General features: G+C 51.2%; 7 protein-coding genes across 7 annotated transcripts; 4 read left to right on the forward strand and 3 right to left on the reverse strand.

Annotated features, from left to right (window-relative positions):
- Positions 1 to 89: 89 nt before the first annotated feature.
- IUM83_18003 (Retrovirus-related Pol polyprotein from transposon TNT 1-94) lies at positions 90 to 2,258 on the reverse strand (the record flags this gene model as incomplete). The annotated part of the gene is made up of 1 exon (XM_067942976.1): positions 90 to 2,258. One exon carries the CDS (start codon positions 2,256 to 2,258, stop codon positions 90 to 92), a length of 2,169 nt encoding a protein of 722 aa, XP_067795880.1.
- A 125-nt stretch (positions 2,259 to 2,383) lies between these two features.
- IUM83_18004 (Transposon-encoded protein) lies at positions 2,384 to 2,908 on the reverse strand (the record flags this gene model as incomplete). The annotated part of the gene is made up of 1 exon (XM_067942977.1): positions 2,384 to 2,908. The coding sequence occupies one exon, from the start codon at positions 2,906 to 2,908 to the stop codon at positions 2,384 to 2,386; it is 525 nt and encodes a 174-aa protein (XP_067795926.1).
- Positions 2,909 to 3,290: 382 nt separating this feature from the next.
- IUM83_18005 (Copia proteinlike) lies at positions 3,291 to 3,740 on the reverse strand (the record flags this gene model as incomplete). The annotated part of the gene is made up of 1 exon (XM_067942978.1): positions 3,291 to 3,740. One exon carries the CDS (start codon positions 3,738 to 3,740, stop codon positions 3,291 to 3,293), a length of 450 nt encoding a protein of 149 aa, XP_067795883.1.
- Positions 3,741 to 6,472: 2,732 nt separating this feature from the next.
- On the forward strand, positions 6,473 to 7,012 carry IUM83_18006 (Copia proteinlike; the record flags this gene model as incomplete). The annotated part of the gene is made up of 1 exon (XM_067942979.1): positions 6,473 to 7,012. One exon carries the CDS (start codon positions 6,473 to 6,475, stop codon positions 7,010 to 7,012), a length of 540 nt encoding a protein of 179 aa, XP_067795882.1.
- Positions 7,013 to 7,356: 344 nt separating this feature from the next.
- IUM83_18007 (Transposon-encoded protein) lies at positions 7,357 to 7,668 on the forward strand (the record flags this gene model as incomplete). Its single annotated transcript, XM_067942980.1, has 1 exon — positions 7,357 to 7,668. The coding sequence occupies one exon, from the start codon at positions 7,357 to 7,359 to the stop codon at positions 7,666 to 7,668; it is 312 nt and encodes a 103-aa protein (XP_067795881.1).
- Positions 7,669 to 7,682: 14 nt separating this feature from the next.
- Positions 7,683 to 10,563, forward strand: IUM83_18008 (Retrovirus-related Pol polyprotein from transposon TNT 1-94; the record flags this gene model as incomplete). Its single annotated transcript, XM_067942981.1, has 2 exons — positions 7,683 to 8,032; positions 8,103 to 10,563. The coding sequence occupies 2 exons, from the start codon at positions 7,683 to 7,685 to the stop codon at positions 10,561 to 10,563; spliced, it is 2,811 nt and encodes a 936-aa protein (XP_067795879.1).
- Positions 10,564 to 19,251: 8,688 nt separating this feature from the next.
- Positions 19,252 to 22,108, forward strand: IUM83_18009 (Copia proteinlike; the record flags this gene model as incomplete). The annotated part of the gene is made up of 3 exons (XM_067942982.1): positions 19,252 to 20,701; positions 20,755 to 21,400; positions 21,475 to 22,108. The coding sequence occupies 3 exons, from the start codon at positions 19,252 to 19,254 to the stop codon at positions 22,106 to 22,108; spliced, it is 2,730 nt and encodes a 909-aa protein (XP_067795878.1).
- Between the last annotated feature and the right edge of the window lie 121 nt (positions 22,109 to 22,229).

A 22,229-nucleotide genomic window follows, 5' to 3' on the forward strand; every position in this document is an offset into this window, starting at 1 on the left:
TCCTCGTCCCATCATCAGCGTCCCGTAATCCTCGTCCCATCATCACACGAATGATGGCGGCACCACTGAGTGAAGGTCACACCGGTACCTTACTGGTACACCGCAGCTGGTCGAGGCGATCCCTTGACAACATTCCCACGCGACTCGACGTCGGCTGCACCTTGGATCCCCAGCTTGTGTCGCAGAACTTCGAACTGCACAGAAGTGATCGCCTTCGTCATCATATCGGCCAGCATGTCCTTCGTCGAGCAGTACTCCAACACCACCTGACCGTCTTCCACCTTCTCACGCACGAAGTGGTAGCGAATGTCGATGTGCTTGGTGCGCTTGTGGAACTCCGGGTTCTTGGCCAACGCGATGGAGCCTTGGTTGTCCTCGTAGATCTTGATTGCTTCATCGCTTGCCATTTCGCCGAGCTCGCGCAGAAACACCTTGAGCCACACCGCCTCCTGCGTCGCCTCTGACAGCGCCATGTACTCCGCCTCTGTAGATGACAGCGCCACCGTCCGCTGCTTCTTGCTCCTCCAGCTGATGCACCCGCCGTTCATCATGAACACGTAGCCGCTTGTACTTCTTCTCGATTCGATGTCACCAGCCCAGTCTGCGTCCGAGTAGCCACACACAACTCCGCAGCCGTCACCCTTCGAGAACTCGATGCCATGCGTGGGCGTGGCTTGCAGATACCGAAGCACACGCTTGAGGGCTTGCCAGTGTGTGGGACACGGGTCGGCGGCGAACTGACTCAGCACGCCTACTGCAGCAGCCAGGTCCGGACGCGTCGCCACCATCAGGTACATCAACGCGCCGACAGCACTCCGATACGGCACGTTCTTCATCGTGTCTTTGTGCTTGCAGCCACCCTCGCACATGTTCTTGGTCAACTTAAGTCCTGGATCCTGCGGCGTCTTCACGGGTTTGCTGTCCTGCATGCCGAACTTGCTCAGGATCGACTTGAGAAACTTGGTCTGCCGCATCGTCACCTTGCCGGACTCCAAGTCGTTCTTGATCTCCATGCCGAGGAAGTACGTAAGCTCGCCGAGGTCTGTCATTTCGAACCGTTTGCTGAGTGCGTGCTTGGTCGACTCCATCAGCTCGTCGTCGTTGCTGGCCAGGATCAGGTCGTCCACGTAGATGACCACGAAGATCATGCTGTGTCCGTCGCGTTTCACGTAGACGCAATGGTCGGGCTCGCACTTGGTGAACCCCAGCTTCAGCATGAACTCGTCAATGGTCTTGTTCCACATGCGCGGCGACTGCTTCAACCCGTACAATGACTGCTTCAACCCGTACAATGACTGCTTCAGCTTGCACACGTAGTCCGGGTGGTCTTCATCGACGTAGCCGTCAGGTTGCATCATGTAGATCTCTTCGTCCAAGCCGCCATTCAGGAACGCCGTCTTCACATCCATCTGATGCAGCTTGAGACCATACTTGGCGGCCAAACTCAGCACGGCCCGGATCGACGTGAACTTGGCCACTGGAGCGAAGGTCTCGTCGTAGTCGATGCCGTACTTCTGCGAGAACCCCTTGGCCACCAGACGCGCCTTGAACCGTTCGACCTCTCCAGCCTGGTTCTCCTTCACGCGAAACACCCATCTGTTGCCGATGGCCTTGCGTCCCTTCGGCAGTGGCACCACTTCCCACGTCTTGTTCTTGAGCAGCGAGTCGTACTCCGAGTCGCATGCTTCCTTCCACTTGGCTGCGTCGCTGGATTCCATCGCCGACTTGAACGTAGTCGGCATCTCTCCCACTGAATCCACGACGTACGCAGCCTCAAAATCTTGACTCTCTTGGGCCGCCGCAGACATCTCATCCAGCGTCGAACGTCCATTCTGCGGCGCATATCGCTTGGCCCTCGGCACCTCCACGGCTTCTTCCAGTGACTGCGTCCGCGGGTGTCGCTTGCTGCCGGGTTCGAAGTCTTCATCCCGCGCAGCCTCATCCTCACTGCCGTCCTTATCCGATTCGGACGGAGTCTCTTCATCCGTGGCATCTTCATCATCTTCATCTGGAAGACCAATCACCACCTCCTTCGTAGCATATTTGCGTCTCCCACCGTCGAAGACGTCTTCCATGAACTGCGCGTCGCGGCTCACCAACACGCGACCGCTCTCGATCTCTTCAAACCGATACGCTTTCTCGTGCTCCGAGTACCCCAGGAACCGGCAACGCATCGACCGAGCGTCAAACTTGGACCGCTTCGCCTTCGGGACCAGCACGTACGCGTGGCAACCAAACACCTTGAGGTTCGCCAGCAGTGGCTTCTTTCCCGTCCAAACTTGGTGACGAAGTAGCGCTTGCCACCAAACGTAGACGTCTGCATGGGGCCGCACACATCGCTGTGAACCACTTCCAGCACTTGCTTCGCACGGTTTGGAGACGACTACATGTAGCTCACTCGCGTTTGCTTGCCGAGTGAGCATCCGTCGCACAGCTCCCACTGCTTCACCGACGTCATGTCGATGCCAGAGCCGTAGCCCTTCTTGACGATGGCGTCTAGACCGCCATGGCCAATGTGACCAAGTCGAAGGTGCCAGAGGTACGACGTGGTGTCCCCTTTGCGATCCTTCGAGCTTGCCACATTGGCCTCGTCAGGCATCACCGGTGTCATGCTCAGCTTGAACAGCCCTTTGCCTTCGCGAGCGCCGAGCTTCCACTTGAGACCCTTCGTCTCCGTGAAGCACCCGTCGCTCTCGAACGTCACAGGCCCGACGTCCTTGGTGAATCTGCCGACGGAGAACAGGTTGCGCGACAACTTGGGAATGTGCCACACATTCGTGAGCACACCCTTCTTGACGCCGCGCGGGGTCTGCATCTTCATCACGATGTCGCCTCTCCCGATCGCTTGCACCACACCGTCGTCCGCGAGATGCACGTCCACCGGCGAGATCTTCTTGTAGTTCCTCATGAACTTCTTGAACTGGTCATGTGCTGCGTCGCACCCGAGTCGACCAGCCACACCTCATTCGACTTGGTGGTGTTGCTCCACCACCAACCGAGAAGAGAAGTCGCCAGAGTCGTCCTCACTCTGCGCGACGTTCGCTCGCTGCGGCCTCTGCCGCTCCGCGTTCTCGCGGATTCGCACAGGACACTTGGCGATCCAATGTCCTTGCTCCCCACAGTAGTGGCAGGCGCTGGCCTTGTTGGCGGTCGCCTGCCGTCCCTGCGCTTGCCGTTGTCGCTTGTCATGAACGCTTGGCCTTGACCGTGCGCGGCTCCGTCGACGCCGCCACCTTGCTCCTTGCGCTTCATGTCCTCATGCAGCAGCCGAGCCGTCACGAGTTCCCACGTCAGCGAGTCGGCTCTCGACTCAACGCCGTGATGAGGAACTGGTACGACTCGCTGAGACTCCCAAGAAGCGTGATCACCAAGTCATCTTCGCTGACCGGAGCGCCCACTGCGTCGAGCTGCTCCGCCAGAGTCTTGATCTTGTTGATGTGCTCCAGCACATCATCACCTTCCGCCATCATCGTCGTGAAGAAACGTCGACGAAGGAAGAGCTTGTTGGCCAAACTCTTCTTCTCGAAGTGTCCTTCCAGTCTTGACCATGCATCGTACGCATCCTTCGCCGACCGGACCAGCGGCAGCTGCAGATCTTCCATCGCGAGACAGATGATCGCCAGCGCCTTGCGAGACTTCCTCTTGAACGTCGTTTGGTCCAGCGTAGTGGCGCAGTGCTCCAGCTTGATCTCTCCACTTGTCACTTCCCACAGGTCTCGTTCCTCGAGCACCATCGCCATCTTGAACTTCCACGTGGAAGTTGGTTCCGTCGAACTTGTTGATGCGAGAGGTCGTGGTCGAGGCGGCGTCCATGGCGAAAGCGTAGTCGGAGTCTTCAGCAGGGAAAACGGGGCTTGGGCTCATAACCAAAAGTAAAGGTCGTTTGAGCACTTGATGTCAGAATGCAAAGTGATTGATTTAGGTCCTTAGTTCGCGAACTGCTTGCTACCTCTAAGCCTACTGGATATTCCTGCTGGATACACTCTACTGGATTCCTAACTGGATAGAAGGTCCTTCAGCCAATCAGCGAGTGCCACGTAGATGCCCATCCTGTACCCACAATCTTGTACCCACGCGTCCCATCATCAGCGTCCCGTAATCCTCGTCCCATCATCAGCGTCCCGTAATCCTCGTCCCATCATCAGCGTCCCGTAATCCTCGTCCCATCATCACACGAATGATGGCGGCACCACTGAGTGAAGGTCACACCGGTACCTTACTGGTACACCGCAGCTGGTCGAGGCGATCCCTTGACAACAAAAGCAACGCTATGATCGCTGATATGATGAAGTTGGTTGGAAAACGCAGCTTTCGTCCTCTGGAATCGATATGAGTAAACATATGGAAGTAAGCTATGAATCTGATCCAAAAGTTATTAACAAGGCGATCGAGCACTTCACTCATAACAACCTGACTGAGTTCACGGATGGAACGGTTGGACTCAGCGAGGACAAACGTCGCCTTAAGCTCAAAAGGCCGATACATCTATCTATCGTCATCTATCAGCTCGCTAAGCTACGTATCCTTCAATTATATTATGATTGCATGAGACCCCATTCCCATCACTCATCGAACCCGACCCCATTGATCATTTCAACGAGCATAAGTAGGAATGGCTCCCGAGGGATAGCGAGAAGAATGCGTATTTCGATGAAGAACCCCTGGTTTGTTCAAGGAGGAGTATTGTGGTAATGCTATGATTAGTTTATCGAGCAAAACCGACGTCTGCTACGTCCCTGATAATGAGTGTAAGGTTGAGAAGGATAAGTGGATCATCGATGGAAAGGTATATTTCAAACTATCCGCTAAGGGCATTCAAAGATCGCAAAATATTAAGGAACTAACCCCTGATAAGTTTAAATCCGTTATGAAGGACCGCATATCGATTCAAGGAACCAACACTCAATGATGACGTATAGTCAAACGAAAACAGCTATGAACTATTATTACGATAAGCTACAGGTAGGCCCTGATGGCATATCTACGTCGCCTCTTTCGATTTAAGATCAGCTTAGGAGAACGTTGAGATCTTTTCATATTGAGCAAAACTATGGAAGATCTACTGAAAGAACTATATTGTGATCCTGAAACAGGTTTCATCTCACCTAAGGCCCTCTTATAAGAAAGAAGGCTAAGGAAAAGACTCGTCGATTCGATTAAAAGACATTCACGAGTGGTATAATGATAAACAGGACATACAGGTCATGTACATACCGAGTCATGTAGCTCAAAGGGATAACTACGATAATTTAGAATGGCTTCTCACGATCCAAACTCATGGCAAATGGGTCTTACCTTCTGGAAGAAGGCGACTATCTAAGCAGCTATCAATATCAACGCTCGCTTATGTTTCGCGAAGATCCTTCAAAACAAGGAGACAGTCGCTGTTTTAGGTGGAATCAAACAATTCGTCAAAGATGACACAGGAGACCACGATACGATGGGTAAGATTGAGCGTTTCGACTGAACGATGAAAATGCGACTACTTCGCATGAATCGACCCTTGACAGAAAGGGTTTTCGCAAGCTTAATATCTTACTACAACAACATTTATCACACCGCCATCAAGATGACACTTATTCAAGTCAAAAGTACAGTCAGATGCAAAGATCTGGACCATGATCGAGAATTAGCCGAACGTATGGAGAATGATAGAAGAGTAGGTACTACAGTACTATATCGTCTCTCTAAAGGTGTATTTGATAAGATAACACGCGATGGAGCGAAACCGGCTATGAGATCGTCGGTCTCGATGGTTATAGAATTCAGATTCGATGGAAAACGGCCATGCGCTCTACAAGAGTCCGAATGAGATCAAACTATTCAATACTCAGAAGACTGACGCACCATTCGAAAGCGGACAGACCTGTGATGCTGAGCGAATCTTAGAGCACAATAAAATATCATCACGCAAGCTGAAATATCGTGCGTGTCAAGTGGACGTGATACGACGAGCCTACATGGGAGAGTCAAGACAATCTCAGATTCATCAACAAGGCCTACATGGGAGTCAAGACAATCTAATGTTGAGCGCAGCCAGCTTGAGGAAGACTATTGTTGTCAAGGGATCGCCTCGACTAGCTGCGGTGTACCAGTAAGGTACCGGTGTGACCTTCACTCAGTGGTGCCGCCATCATTCGTGTGATGATGGGACGAAGATTACGGGACGCTGATGATGGGACGAGGATTACGGGACGCTGATGATGGGACGCGTGGGTACAAGATTGTGGGTACAGGATGGGCATCTACGTGGCACGCGCTGATTGGCTGAAGGACCTTCTATCCAGTTAGGAATCCAGTAGAGTGTATCCAGCAGGAATATCCAGTAGGCTTAGAGGTAGCACGCAGTTTGCGAACTAAGGACCTAAATCAATCACTTTGCATTCTGACATCTAGTGCTCAAACGACCTTCCTTTTGGTTATGAGCCCAAGCCCCGTTTTCCCTGCTGAAGACTCCGACTACGCTTTCGCCATGGACGCCGCCTCGACCACGACCTCTCGCATCAACAAGTTCGATGGAACTAATTTCCACACGTGGAAGTTCAAGATGGCGATGGTGCTCGAGGAACGAGACCTGTGGGAGGTGACGAGTGGAGAGATCAAGCTGGAGCACTGCGCCACTACGCTGGACCAAACGACGTTCAAGAGGAAGTCTCGCAAGGCGCTGGCGATCATCTGTCTCGCGATGGAAGATTCGCAGCTGCCGCTGGTCCGGTCGGCGAAGGATGCGTACGATGCATGGTCAAAACTGGAAGGACACTTCGAGAAGAAGAGTTTGGCCAACAAGCTCTTCCTTCGTCGACGTTTCTTCACGACGATGATGGCGGAAGGTGATGATGTGCTGGAGCACATCAACAAGATCAAGACTCTGGCGGAGCAGCTCGACGCAGTGGGCGCTCCGGTCAGCGAGGATGACTTGGTGATCACGCTTCTTGGGAGTCTCAGCGAGTCGTACCAGTTCCTCATCACGGCGTTGAGTCGAGAGCCGACTCGCTGTCGTGGGAACTCGTGACGGCTCGGCTGCTGCATGAGGACATGACGCGCAAGGAGCAAGGTGGCGGCGTCGACGGAGCCGCGCACGGTCAAGGCCAAGCGTTCATGACAAGCGACAACGGCAAGCGCAGGGACGGCAGGCGACCGCCAACAAGGCCAGCGCCTGCCACTACTGTGGGGAGCAAGGACATTGGATCGCCAAGTGTCCTGTGCGAATCCGCGAGAACGCGGAGCGGCAGAGGCCGCAGCGAGCGAACGTCGCGCAGAGTGAGGACGACTCTGGCGACTTCTCTCGGTTGGTGGTGGAGCAACACCACCAAGTCGAATGAGGTGTGGCTGGTCGACTCGGGTGCGACGCAGCACATGACCAGTTCCAAGAAGTTCATGAGGAACTACAAGAAGATCTCGCCGGTGGACGTGCATCTCGCGGACGACGGTGTGGTGCAAGCGATCGGGAGAGGCGACATCGTGATGAAGATGCAGACCCCGCGCGGCGTCAAGAAGGTGTGCTCACGAATGTGGCACATTCCCAAGTTGTCGCGCAACCTGTTCTCCGTCGGCAGATTCACCAAGGACGTCGGGCCTGTGACGTTCGAGAGCGACGGGTGCTTCACGGAGACGAAGGGTCTCAAGTGGAAGCTCGGCGCTCGCGAAGGCAAAGGCTGTTCAAGCTGAGCATGACACCGGTGATGCCTGACGAGGCCAATGTGGCAAGCTCGAAGGATCGCAAAGGGGACACCACGTCGTACCTCTGGCACCTTCGACTTGGTCACATTGGCCATGGCGGTCTAGACGCCATCGTCAAGAAGGGCTACGGCTCTGGCATCGACATGACGTCAGTGAAGCAGTGGGAGCTGTGCGACGGATGCTCACTCGGCAAACAAACGCGAGTGAGCTACATGAAGTCGTCTCCAAACCGTGCGAAGCAAGTGCTGGAAGTGGTTCACAGCGATGTGTGCGGCCCCATGCAGACGTCTACGTTTGGCGGCAAGCGCTACTTCGTCACGTTCATCGACGACAAGTCGCACTTCTGTGTGGTGTACTTGATGCGGAACAAGTCGGAGGTGGCCGCCAAGTTCGCTGAGTTCGTTGCGTTGGCTGAAACGCAGACCGGCAAGCGTGAAAACGCTCCGGAGCGACAACGGTGGCGAGTACACTTCGCGCGAGATGGCCAAGTTCTGCAGCGACCGTGGTATCGTGCAGAAGTTCACGCCGCCGTACACGCCACAGCTGAACGGCGTGGCGGAACGGATGAACCGGACGTTGGTGGAGTGTGCGCGCTGCATGTTGGAGCATGCCGGGTTGTCGAAGGGTTACTGGGGTGAAGCGGTGGTGACAGCCACGTTCCTCCGGAACCGGTGTCCGACACGCGCCATTAGCCACGACAAGTCGCCGCACCAAGTTTGGACGGGAAAGAAGCCACTGCTGGCGAACCTCAAGGTGTTTGGTTGCCACGCGTACGTGCTGGTCCCGAAGGCGAAGCGGTCCAAGTTTGACGCCCGGTCGGTGCGTTGCCGGTTCCTGGGGTACTCGGAGCACGAGAAAGCGTATCGGTTTGAAGAGATCGAGAGCGGTCGCGTGTTGGTGAGCCGCGACGCGCAGTTCATGGAAGACGTCTTCGACGGTGGGAGACGCAAATATGCTACGAAGGAGGTGGTGATTGGTCTTCCAGATGAAGATGATGAAGATGCCACGGATGAAGAGACTCCGTCCGAATTGGATGAGGACGGCAGTGAGGATGAGGCTGCGCGGAATGAAGACTTCGAACCCGGCAGCAAGCGACACCCGCGGACGCAGTCACTAGAAGAAGCCGTGGAGGTGCCGAGGGCCAAGCGATATGCGCCGCAGAATGGACGTTCGACGCTGGATGAGATGTCTGCGGCGGCCCAAGAGAGTCAAGATTTTGAGGCTGCGTACGTCGTGGATTCAGTGGGAGAGATGCCGACTACGTTCAAGTCGGCGATGGAATCCAGCGACGCAGCCAAGTGGAAGGAAGCATGCGACTCGGAGTACGACTCGCTGCTCAAGAACAAGACGTGGGAAGTGGTGCCACTGCCGAAGGGACGCAAGGCCATCGGCAACAGATGGGTGTTTCGCGTGAAGGAGAACCAGGCTGGAGAGGTCGAACGGTTCAAGGCGCGTCTGGTGGCCAAGGGGTTCTCGCAGAAGTACGGCATCGACTACGACGAGACCTTCGCTCCAGTGGCCAAGTTCACGTCGATCCGGGCCGTGCTGAGTTTGGCCGCCAAGTATGGTCTCAAGCTGCATCAGATGGATGTGAAGACGGCGTTCCTGAATGGCGGCTTGGACGAAGAGATCTACATGGTGCAACCGGACGGCTACGTCGATGAAGACCACCCGGACTACGTGTGCAAGCTGAAGCAGTCATTGTACGGGTTGAAGCAGTCGCCGCGCATGTGGAACAAGACCATCGACGAGTTCATGCTGAAGCTGGGGTTCACCAAGTGCGAGTCCGACCATTGCGTCTACGTGAAACGCGACGGACACAGCATGATCTTCGTGGTCATCTACGTGGACGACCTGATCCTGGCCAGCAACGACGACGAGCTGATGGAGTCGACCAAGCGCGCACTCAGCAAACGGTTCGAAATGACAGACCTCGGCGAGCTTACGTACTTCCTCGGCATGGAGATCAAGAACGACTTGGAGTCCGGCAAGGTGACGATGCGGCAGACCAAGTTTCTCAAGTCGATCCTGAGCAAGTTCGGCATGCAGGACAGCAAACCCGTGAAGACGCCGCAGGATCCAGGACTCAAGTTGACCAAGAACATGTGCGAGGGTGGCTGCAAGCATGAAGACACGATGAAGAACGTGCCGTATCGGAGTGCTGTCGGCGCGTTGATGTACCTGATGGTGGCGACGCGTCCGGACCTGGCTGCTGCAGTAGGCGTGCTGAGTCAGTTCGCCGCCGACCCGTGTCCCACACACTGGCAAGCCCTCAAGCGTGTGCTCCGGTATCTGCAAGCCACGACCACGCATGGCATCGAGTTCTCGAAGGGTGACGGCTGCGGAGTTGTGTGTGGCTACTCGGACGCAGACTGGGCTGGTGACATCGAATCGAGAAGAAGTACAAGCGGCTACGCGTTCATGATGAACGGCGGGTGCATCAGCTGGAGGAGCAAGAAGCAGCGGACGGTGGCGCTGTCATCTACAGAGGCGGAGTACATGGCGCTGTCAGAGGCGACGCAGGAGGCGGTGTGGCTCAAGGTGTTTCTGCGCGAGCTCGGCGAAATGGCAAGCGATGAAGCAATCAAGATCTACGAGGACAACCAAGGCTCCATCGCGTTGGCCAAGAACCCGGAGTTCCACAAGCGCACCAAGCACATCGACATTCGCTACCACTTCGTGCGTGAGAAGGTGGAAGACGGTCAGGTGGTGTTGGAGTACTGCTCGACGAAGGACATGCTGGCCGACATCATGACGAAGGCGATCACTTCTGTGCAGTTCGAAGTTCTGCGACACCAGCTGGGGATCCAAGGCGCAGCCGACGTCGAGTCGCGTGGGAATGTTGTCAAGGGATCGCCTCGACCAGCTGCGGTGTACCGGTAAGGTACCGGTGTGACCTTCACTCAGTGGTGCCGCCATCATTCGTGTGATGATGGGACGAAGATTACGGGACGCTGATGATGGGACGAGGATTACGGGACGCTGATGATGGGACGCGTGGGTACAAGATTGTGGGTACAGGATGGGCATCTACGTGGCACTCGCTGATTGGCTGAAGACCTTCTATCCAGTTAGGAATCCAGTAGAGTGTATCCAGCAGGAATATCCAGTAGGCTTAGAGGTAGCGAGCAGTTCGCGAACTAAGGACCTAAATCAATCACTTTGCATTCTGACATCAAGTGCTCAAACGACCTTCCTTTTACTATTTCTCAGAGGGTAATAGAATCAGCCAAGCTTACCACCTGCCTTGGCTTAGGCAGTTCAAATAACTCTATGGTCTATTTTTCTTGGACTGCTGTTTTCGAAGCTTATCAGCCTCTTCATCGACCTTGCTATTGTCATATACGTGAGCGAACATGTTTCGACGATCAATTCAGCTGGAATACGCTTTGTAGCACACACAAAACATGAAAATAGGGATATTGCGAAATTCTTGTCCACTTCCTCTGCCCAGTTCATCATGGCGGCCACGCTTTCTACTGCAAACTTCGTAAGCAGCATATCAAGGATGAAGCGTATGCTCGCGTACGAGGTTTTCGGCAGCGCTATGGAATGAAGTCAATCAAGGACCTGTTCATTTGGTACAATAACCTAGACGTCGTTCCATTCACCAAGGCGGGCTATCAAGGCACAACGTGAGCTATTCGAGCGTTTCGATCTCGATATGTTCCTTGACGGTGTGTGTGTCTACCAGGTTTGAGTGAAAAGGTTATGTATGAGATGATCAAGCTCATTTTCCAGGCTAAGAAGCCAGCTGAAGCATTCAACCTCCCTGAACATCGATACTTAGGCTATATCAAGCAAGACGAGGAAAAGGAACGTGAAGGCTTTCATATACAAGAAGCTGATCGAATTCAATGCAATCGATTAGTATTCTCAATGAGCAGTCCGATATCTATCGTAAGATGAAAGTCCATATCGCCAGTGGTCCATCAGTCATCTTCAATGGCTACGCGAAGCGCAACAAGACGGCCATTCGCGATGGCAAGCTTTGTAAGAAAATCACCGGCTACGATGTTAATGCCCTCTGTCTGTCGTGTCTTGGCAATGAGATGCCTTGTGGGCGACTAACCACTATCGAAGTTTATGATGGTATCATAGATGACATCAATAACGATAAGATCTTTGGTTTCCTCGAAGGTAGTATCGAGACTCCAAAGCACCTGAAAGAGTATTTCAGTGAAATGACCCCCATTTCAAGAATGTTGAGATCAAACCCACAGCTGAGATAATTGGTCAGAATATGTAAGACCTCGATGGGTCGCGTGGGAAATACAAGGCTAAGGTTGGGCGAAAGCTCATTGGAAGCTACTTTGGTGAGAAACTTTTAATCTAACCACCTCTACTCAAGTGGTATCTAAATCATGGCTTACAAAATGTATATAGCTTCATCAAGGCTCATAGTCATCGTCCGTTCAAATGATTCATGGAGCAAGTTTCTGATGTGCGTAGAGGGGATGATGGTGATAAAAGCAACGCTATGATCGCTGATATGATGAAGTTGGTTGGAAAACGCAGCTTTCGTCCTCTGGAATCGATATGAGTAAACATATGGAAGTAAGCTATGAATCTGATCCAAAAGTTATTAACAAGGCGATCGAGCACTTCACTCATAACAACCTGACTGAGTTCACGGATGGAACGGTTGGACTCAGCGAGGACAAACGTCGCCTTAAGCTCAAAAGGCCGATACATCTATCTATCGTCATCTATCAGCTCGCTAAGCTACGTATCCTTCAATTATATTATGATTGCATGAGACCCCATTCCCATCACTCATCGAACCCGACCCCATTGATCATTTCAACGAGCATAAGTAGGAATGGCTCCCGAGGGATGATAGCGAGAAGAATGCGGATTTCGATCGAAGAACCCCTGGTTTGTTCAAGGAGGAGTATTGTGGTAATGCTATGATTAGTTTATCGAGCAAAACCGACGTCTGCTACGTCCCTGATAATGAGTGTAAGGTTGAGAAGGATAAGTGGATCATCGATGGAAAGGTATATTTCAAACTATCCGCTAAGGGCATTCAAAGATCGCAAAATATTAAGGAACTAACCCCTGATAAGTTTAAATCCGTTATGAAGGACCGCATATCGATTCAAGGAACCAACACTCAATGATGACGTATAGTCAAACGAAAACAGCTATGAACTATTATTACGATAAGCTACAGGTAGGCCCTGATGGCATATCTACGTCGCCTCTTTCGATTTAAGATCAGCTTAGGAGAACGTTGAGATCTTTTCATATTGAGCAAAACTATGGAAGATCTACTGAAAGAACTATATTGTGATCCTGAAACAGGTTTCATCTCACCTAAGGCCCTCTTATAAGAAAGAAGGCTAAGGAAAAGACTCGTCGATTCGATTAAAAGACATTCACGAGTGGTATAATGATAAACAGGACATACAGGTCATGTACATACCGAGTCATGTAGCTCAAAGGGATAACTACGATAATTTAGAATGGCTTCTCACGATCCAAACTCATGGCAAATGGGTCTTACCTTCTGGAAGAAGGCGACTATCTAAGCAGCTATCAATATCAACGCTCGCTTATGTTTCGCGAAGATCCTTCAAAACAAGGAGACAGTCGCTGTTTTAGGTGGAATCAAACAATTCGTCAAAGATGACACAGGAGACCACGATACGATGGGTAAGATTGAGCGTTTCGACTGAACGATGAAAATGCGACTACTTCGCATGAATCGACCCTTGACAGAAAGGGTTTTCGCAAGCTTAATATCTTACTACAACAACATTTATCACACCGCCATCAAGATGACACTTATTCAAGTCAAAAGTACAGTCAGATGCAAAGATCTGGACCATGATCGAGAATTAGCCGAACGTATGGAGAATGATAGAAGAGTAGGTACTACAGTACTATATCGTCTCTCTAAAGGTGTATTTGATAAGATAACACGCGATGGAGCGAAACCGGCTATGAGATCGTCGGTCTCGATGGTTATAGAATTCAGATTCGATGGAAAACGGCCATGCGCTCTACAAGAGTCCGAATGAGATCAAACTATTCAATACTCAGAAGACTGACGCACCATTCGAAAGCGGACAGACCTGTGATGCTGAGCGAATCTTAGAGCACAATAAAATATCATCACGCAAGCTGAAATATCGTGCGTGTCAAGTGGACGTGATACGACGAGCCTACATGGGAGAGTCAAGACAATCTCAGATTCATCAACAAGGCCTACATGGGAGTCAAGACAATCTAATGTTGAGCGCAGCCAGCTTGAGGAAGACTATTTCTCAGAGGGTAATAGAATCAGCCAAGCTTACCACCTGCCTTGGCTTAGGCAGTTCAAATAACTCTATGGTCTATTTTTCTTGGACTGCTGTTTTCGAAGCTTATCAGCCTCTTCATCGACCTTGCTATTGTCATATACGTGAGCGAACATGTTTCGACGATCAATTCAGCTGGAATACGCTTTGTAGCACACACAAAACATGAAAATAGGGATATTGCGAAATTCTTGTCCACTTCCTCTGCCCAGTTCATCATGGCGGCCACGCTTTCTACTGCAAACTTCGTAAGCAGCATATCAAGGATGAAGCGTATGCTCGCGTACGAGGTTTTCGGCAGCGCTATGGAATGAAGTCAATCAAGGACCTGTTCATTTGGTACAATAACCTAGACGTCGTTCCATTCACCAAGGCGGGCTATCAAGGCACAACGTGAGCTATTCGAGCGTTTCGATCTCGATATGTTCCTTGACGGTGTGTGTCTACCAGGTTTGAGTGAAAAGGTTATGTATGAGATGATCAAGCTCATTTTCCAGGCTAAGAAGCCAGCTGAAGCATTCAACCTCCCTGAACATCGATACTTAGGCTATATCAAGCAAGACGAGGAAAAGGAACGTGAAGGCTTTCATATACAAGAAGCTGATCGAATTCAATGCAATCGATTAGTATTCTCAATGAGCAGTCCGATATCTATCGTAAGATGAAAGTCCATATCGCCAGTGGTCCATCAGTCATCTTCAATGGCTACGCGAAGCGCAACAAGACGGCCATTCGCGATGGCAAGCTTTGTAAGAAAATCACCGGCTACGATGTTAATGCCCTCTGTCTGTCGTGTCTTGGCAATGAGATGCCTTGTGGGCGACTAACCACTATCGAAGTTTATGATGGTATCATAGATGACATCAATAACGATAAGATCTTTGGTTTCCTCGAAGGTAGTATCGAGACTCCAAAGCACCTGAAAGAGTATTTCAGTGAAATGACCCCCATTTCAAGAATGTTGAGATCAAACCCACAGCTGAGATAATTGGTCAGAATATGTAAGACCTCGATGGGTCGCGTGGGAAATACAAGGCTAAGGTTGGGCGAAAGCTCATTGGAAGCTACTTTGGTGAGAAACTTTTAATCTAACCACCTCTACTCAAGTGGTATCTAAATCATGGCTTACAAAATGTATATAGCTTCATCAAGGCTCATAGTCATCGTCCGTTCAAATGATTCATGGAGCAAGTTTCTGATGTGCGTAGAGGGATGATGGTGATAAAAGCAACGCTATGATCGCTGATATGATGAAGTTGGTTGGAAAACGCAGCTTTCGTCCTCTGGAATCGATATGAGTAAACATATGGAAGTAAGCTATGAATCTGATCCAAAAGTTATTAACAAGGCGATCGAGCACTTCACTCATAACAACCTGACTGAGTTCACGGATGGAACGGTTGGACTCAGCGAGGACAAACGTCGCCTTAAGCTCAAAAGGCCGATACATCTATCTATCGTCATCTATCAGCTCGCTAAGCTACGTATCCTTCAATTATATTATGATTGCATGAGACCCCATTCCCATCACTCATCGAACCCGACCCCATTGATCATTTCAACGAGCATAAGTAGGAATGGCTCCCGAGGGATGATAGCGAGAAGAATGCGGATTTCGATCGAAGAACCCCTGGTTTGTTCAAGGAGGAGTATTGTGGTAATGCTATGATTAGTTTATCGAGCAAAACCGACGTCTGCTACGTCCCTGGTAATGAGTGTAAGGTTGAAAAGGATAAGTGGGTCATCGATGGAAAGGTATATTTCAAACTATCCGCTAAGGGCATTCAAAGATCGCAAAATATTAAGGAACTAACCCTGATAAGTTTAAATCCGTTATGAAGGACCGCATATCGATTCAAGGAACCAACACTCAATGATGACGTATAGTCAAACGAAAACAGCTATGAACTATTATTACGATAAGCTACAGGTAGGCCCTGATGGCATATCTACGTCGCCTCTTTCGATTTAAGATCAGCTTAGGAGAACGTTGAGATCTTTTCATATTGAGCAAAACTATGGAAGATCTACTGAAAGAACTATATTGTGATCCTGAAACAGGTTTCATCTCACCTAAGGCCCTCTTATAAGAAAGAAGGCTAAGGAAAAGACTCGTCGATTCGATTAAAAGACATTCACGAGTGGTATAATGATAAACAGGACATACAAGTCATGTACATACCGAGTCATGTAGCTCAAAGGGATAACTACGATAATTTAGAATGGCTTCTCACGATCCAAACTCATGGCAAATGGGTCTTACCTTCTGGAAGAAGGCGACTATCTAAGCAGCTATCAATATCAACGCTCGCTTATGTTTCGCGAAGATCCTTCAAAACAAGGAGACAGTCGCTGTTTTAGGTGGAATCAAACAATTCGTCAAAGATGACACAGGAGACCACGATACGATGGGTAAGATTGAGCGTTTCGACTGAACGATGAAAATGCGACTACTTCGCATGAATCGACCCTTGACAGAAAGGGTTTTCGCAAGCTTAATATCTTACTACAACAACATTTATCACACCGCCATCAAGATGACACTTATTCAAGTCAAAAGTACAGTCAGATGCAAAGATCTGGACCATGATCGAGAATTAGCCGAACGTATGGAGAATGATAGAAGAGTAGGTACTACAGTACTATATCGTCTCTCTAAAGGTGTATTTGATAAGATAACACGCGATGGAGCGAAACCGGCTATGAGATCGTCGGTCTCGATGGTTATAGAATTCAGATTCGATGGAAAACGGCCATGCGCTCTACAAGAGTCCGAATGAGATCAAACTATTCAATACTCAGAAGACTGACGCACCATTCGAAAGCGGACAGACCTGTGATGCTGAGCGAATCTTAGAGCACAATAAAATATCATCACGCAAGCTGAAATATCGTGCGTGTCAAGTGGACGTGATACGACGAGCCTACATGGGAGAGTCAAGACAATCTCAGATTCATCAACAAGGCCTACATGGGAGTCAAGACAATCTAATGTTGAGCGCAGCCAGCTTGAGGAAGACTATTTCTCAGAGGGTAATAGAATCAGCCAAGCTTACCACCTGCCTTGGCTTAGGCAGTTCAAATAACTCTATGGTCTATTTTTCTTGGACTGCTGTTTTCGAAGCTTATCAGCCTCTTCATCGACCTTGCTATTGTCATATACGTGAGCGAACATGTTTCGACGATCAATTCAGCTGGAATACGCTTTGTAGCACACACAAAACATGAAAATAGGGATATTGCGAAATTCTTGTCCACTTCCTCTGCCCAGTTCATCATGGCGGCCACGCTTTCTACTGCAAACTTCGTAAGCAGCATATCAAGGATGAAGCGTATGCTCGCGTACGAGGTTTTCGGCAGCGCTATGGAATGAAGTCAATCAAGGACCTGTTCATTTGGTACAATAACCTAGACGTCGTTCCATTCACCAAGGCGGGCTATCAAGGCACAACGTGAGCTATTCGAGCGTTTCGATCTCGATATGTTCCTTGACGGTGTGTGTGTCTACCAGGTTTGAGTGAAAAGGTTATGTATGAGATGATCAAGCTCATTTTCCAGGCTAAGAAGCCAGCTGAAGCATTCAACCTCCCTGAACATCGATACTTAGGCTATATCAAGCAAGACGAGGAAAAGGAACGTGAAGGCTTTCATATACAAGAAGCTGATCGAATTCAATGCAATCGATTAGTATTCTCAATGAGCAGTCCGATATCTATCGTAAGATGAAAGTCCATATCGCCAGTGGTCCATCAGTCATCTTCAATGGCTACGCGAAGCGCAACAAGACGGCCATTCGCGATGGCAAGCTTTGTAAGAAAATCACCGGCTACGATGTTAATGCCCTCTGTCTGTCGTGTCTTGGCAATGAGATGCCTTGTGGGCGACTAACCACTATCGAAGTTTATGATGGTATCATAGATGACATCAATAACGATAAGATCTTTGGTTTCCTCGAAGGTAGTATCGAGACTCCAAAGCACCTGAAAGAGTATTTCAGTGAAATGACCCCCATTTCAAGAATGTTGAGATCAAACCCACAGCTGAGATAATTGGTCAGAATATGTAAGACCTCGATGGGTCGCGTGGGAAATACAAGGCTAAGGTTGGGCGAAAGCTCATTGGAAGCTACTTTGGTGAGAAACTTTTAATCTAACCACCTCTACTCAAGTGGTATCTAAATCATGGCTTACAAAATGTATATAGCTTCATCAAGGCTCATAGTCATCGTCCGTTCAAATGATTCATGGAGCAAGTTTCTGATGTGCGTAGAGGGGATGATGGTGATAAAAGCAACGCTATGATCGCTGATATGATGAAGTTGGTTGGAAAACGCAGCTTTCGTCCTCTGGAATCGATATGAGTAAACATATGGAAGTAAGCTATGAATCTGATCCAAAAGTTATTAACAAGGCGATCGAGCACTTCACTCATAACAACCTGACTGAGTTCACGGATGGAACGGTTGGACTCAGCGAGGACAAACGTCGCCTTAAGCTCAAAAGGCCGATACATCTATCTATCGTCATCTATCAGCTCGCTAAGCTACGTATCCTTCAATTATATTATGATTGCATGAGACCCCATTCCCATCACTCATCGAACCCGACCCCATTGATCATTTCAACGAGCATAAGTAGGAATGGCTCCCGAGGGATGATAGCGAGAAGAATGCGGATTTCGATGAAGAACCCCTGGTTTGTTCAAGGAGGAGTATTGTGGTAATGCTATGATTAGTTTATCGAGCAAAACCGACGTCTGCTACGTCCCTGATAATGAGTGTAAGGTTGAGAAGGATAAGTGGATCATCGATGGAAAGGTATATTTCAAACTATCCGCTAAGGGCATTCATGTTGTCAAGGGATCGCCTCGACCAGCTGCGGTGTACCAGTAAGGTACCGGTGTGACCTTCACTCAGTGGTGCCGCCATCATTCGTGTGATGATGGGACGAGGATTACGGGACGCTGATGATGGGACGAGGATTACGGGACGCTGATGATGGGACGCGTGGGTACAAGATTGTGGGTACAGGATGGGCATCTACGTGGCACTCGCTGATTGGCTGAAGGACCTTCTATCCAGTTAGGAATCCAGTAGAGTGCATCCAGCAGGAATATCCAGTAGGCTTAGAGGTAGCAAGCAGTTCGCGAACTAAGGACCTAAATCAATCACTTTGCATTCTGACATCAAGTGCTCAAACGACCTTTACTTTTGGTTATGAGCCCAAGCCCCGTTTTCCCTGCTGAAGACTCCGACTACGCTTTCGCCATGGACGCCGCCTCGACCACGACCTCTCGCATCAACAAGTTCGACGGAACCAACTTCCACACGTGGAAGTTCAAGATGGCGATGGTGCTCGAGGAACGAGACCTGTGGGAAGTGACAAGTGGAGAGATCAAGCTGGAGCACTGCGCCACTACGCTGGACCAAACGACGTTCAAGAGGAAGTCTCGCAAGGCGCTGGCGATCATCTGTCTCGCGATGGAAGATTCGCAGCTGCCGCTGGTGCGTTCGGCGAAGGATGCGTACGATGCATGGTCAAAACTGGAAGGACACTTCGAGAAGAAGAGTTTGGCCAACAAGCTCTTCCTTCGTCGACGTTTCTTCACGACGATGATGGCGGAAGGTGATGATGTGCTGGAGCACATCAACAAGATCAAGACTCTGGCGGAGCAGCTCGACGCAGTGGGCGCTCCGGTCAGCGAGGATGACTTGGTGATCACGCTTCTTGGGAGTCTCAGCGAGTCGTACCAGTTCCTCATCACGGCGTTGGAGTCGAGAGCCGACTCGCTGTCGTGGGAACTCGTGACGGCTCGGCTGCTGCATGAGGACATGAAGCGCAAGGAGCAAGGTGGCGGCGTCGACGGAGCCGCGCACGGTCAAGGCCAAGCGTTCATGACAAGCGACAACGGCAAGCGCAAGGGACGGCAGGCGACCGCCAACAAGGCCAGCGCCTGCCACTACTGTGGGGAGCAAGGACATTGGATCGCCAAGTGTCCTGTGCGAATCCGCGAGAACGCGGAGCGGCAGAGGCCGCAGCGAGCGAACGTCGCGCAGAGTGAGGACGACTCTGGCGACTTCCTCTTCTCGGTTGGTGGTGGGAGCAACACCACCAAGTCGAATGAGGTGTGGCTGGTCGACTCGGGTGCGACGCAGCACATGACCAGTTCCAAGAAGTTCATGAGGAACTACAAGAAGATCTCGCCGGTGGACGTGCATCTCGCGGACGACGGTGTGGTGCAAGCGATCGGGAGAGGCGACATCGTGATGAAGATGCAGACCCCGCGCGGCGTCAAGAAGGGTGTGCTCACGAATGTGTGGCACATTCCCAAGTTGTCGCGCAACCTGTTCTCCGTCGGCAGATTCACCAAGGACGTCGGGCCTGTGACGTTCGAGAGCGACGGGTGCTTCACGGAGACGAAGGGTCTCAAGTGGAAGCTCGGCGCTCGCGAAGGCAAAGGGCTGTTCAAGCTGAGCATGACACCGGTGATGCCTGACGAGGCCAATGTGGCAAGCTCGAAGGATCGCAAAGGGGACACCACGTCGTACCTCTGGCACCTTCGACTTGGTCACATTGGCCATGGCGGTCTAGACGCCATCGTCAAGAAGGGCTACGGCTCTGGCATCGACATGACGTCGGTGAAGCAGTGGGAGCTGTGCGACGGATGCTCACTCGGCAAGCAAACGCGAGTGAGCTACATGAAGTCGTCTCCAAACCGTGCGAAGCAAGTGCTGGAAGTGGTTCACAGCGATGTGTGCGGCCCCATGCAGACGTCTACGTTTGGTGGCAAGCGCTACTTCGTCACCAAGTTTGGACGGGAAAGAAGCCACTGCTGGCGAACCTCAAGGTGTTTGGTTGCCACGCGTACGTGCTGGTCCCGAAGGCGAAGCGGTCCAAGTTTGACGCTCGGTCGATGCGTTGCCGGTTCCTGGGGTACTCGGAGCACGAGAAAGCGTATCGGTTTGAAGAGATCGAGAGCGGTCGCGTGTTGGTGAGCCGCGACGCGCAGTTCATGGAAGACGTCTTCGACGGTGGGAGACGCAAATATGCTTCGAAGGAGGTGGTGATTGGTCTTCCAGATGAAGACGATGAAGATGCCACGGATGAAGAGACTCCGTCCGAATCGGATGAGGAAGGCAGTGAGGATGAGGCTGCGCGGGATGAAGACTTCGAACCCGGCAGCAAGCGACACCCGCGGACGCAGTCACTAGAAGAAGCCGTGGAGGTGCCGAGGGCCAAGCGATATGCGCCGCAGAATGGACGTTCGACGCTGGATGAGATGTCTGCGGCGGCCCAAGAGAGTCAAGATTTTGAGGCTGCGTACGTCGTGGATTCAGTGGGAGAGATGCCGACTACGTTCAAGTCGGCGATGGAATCCAGCGACGCAGCCAAGTGGAAGGAAGCATGCGACTCGGAGTACGACTCGCTGCTCAAGAACAAGACGTGGAAGTGGTGCCACTGCCGAAGGGACGCAAGGCCATCGGCAACAGATGGGTGTTTCGCGTGAAGGAGAACCAGGCTGGAGAGGTCGAACGGTTCAAGGCGCGTCTGGTGGCCAAGGGGTTCTCGCAGAAGTACGGCATCGACTACGACGAGACCTTCGCTCCAGTGGCCAAGTTCACGTCGATCCGGGCCGTGCTGAGTTTGGCCGCCAAGTATGGTCTCAAGCTGCATCAGATGGATGTGAAGACGGCGTTCCTGAATGGCGGCTTGGACGAAGAGATCTACATGGTGCAACCGGACGGCTACGTCGATGAAGACCACCCGGACTACGTGTGCAAGCTGAAGCAGTCATTGTACGGGTTGAAGCAGTCGCCGCGCATGTGGAACAAGACCATCGACGAGTTCATGCTGAAGCTGGGGTTCACCAAGTGCGAGTCCGACCATTGCGTCTACGTGAAACGCGACGGACACAGCATGATCTTCGTGGTCATCTACGTGGACGACCTGATCCTGGCCAGCAACGACGACGAGCTGATGGAGTCGACCAAGCGCGCACTCAGCAAACGGTTCGAAATGACAGACCTCGGCGAGCTTACGTACTTCCTCGGCATGGAGATCAAGAACGACTTGGAGTCCGGCAAGGTGACGATGCGGCAGACCAAGTTCTCAAGTCGATCCTGAGCAAGTTCGGCATGCAGGACAGCAAACCCGTGAAGACGCCGCAGGATCCAGGACTTAAGTTGACCAAGAACATGTGCGAGGGTGGCTGCAAGCATGAAGACACGATGAAGAACGTGCCGTA

This window comes from Phytophthora cinnamomi (genome assembly GCF_018691715.1).
Source record: "Phytophthora cinnamomi strain GKB4 chromosome Unknown Contig18, whole genome shotgun sequence".
NCBI lineage: Eukaryota > Oomycota > Peronosporomycetes > Peronosporales > Peronosporaceae > Phytophthora > Phytophthora cinnamomi.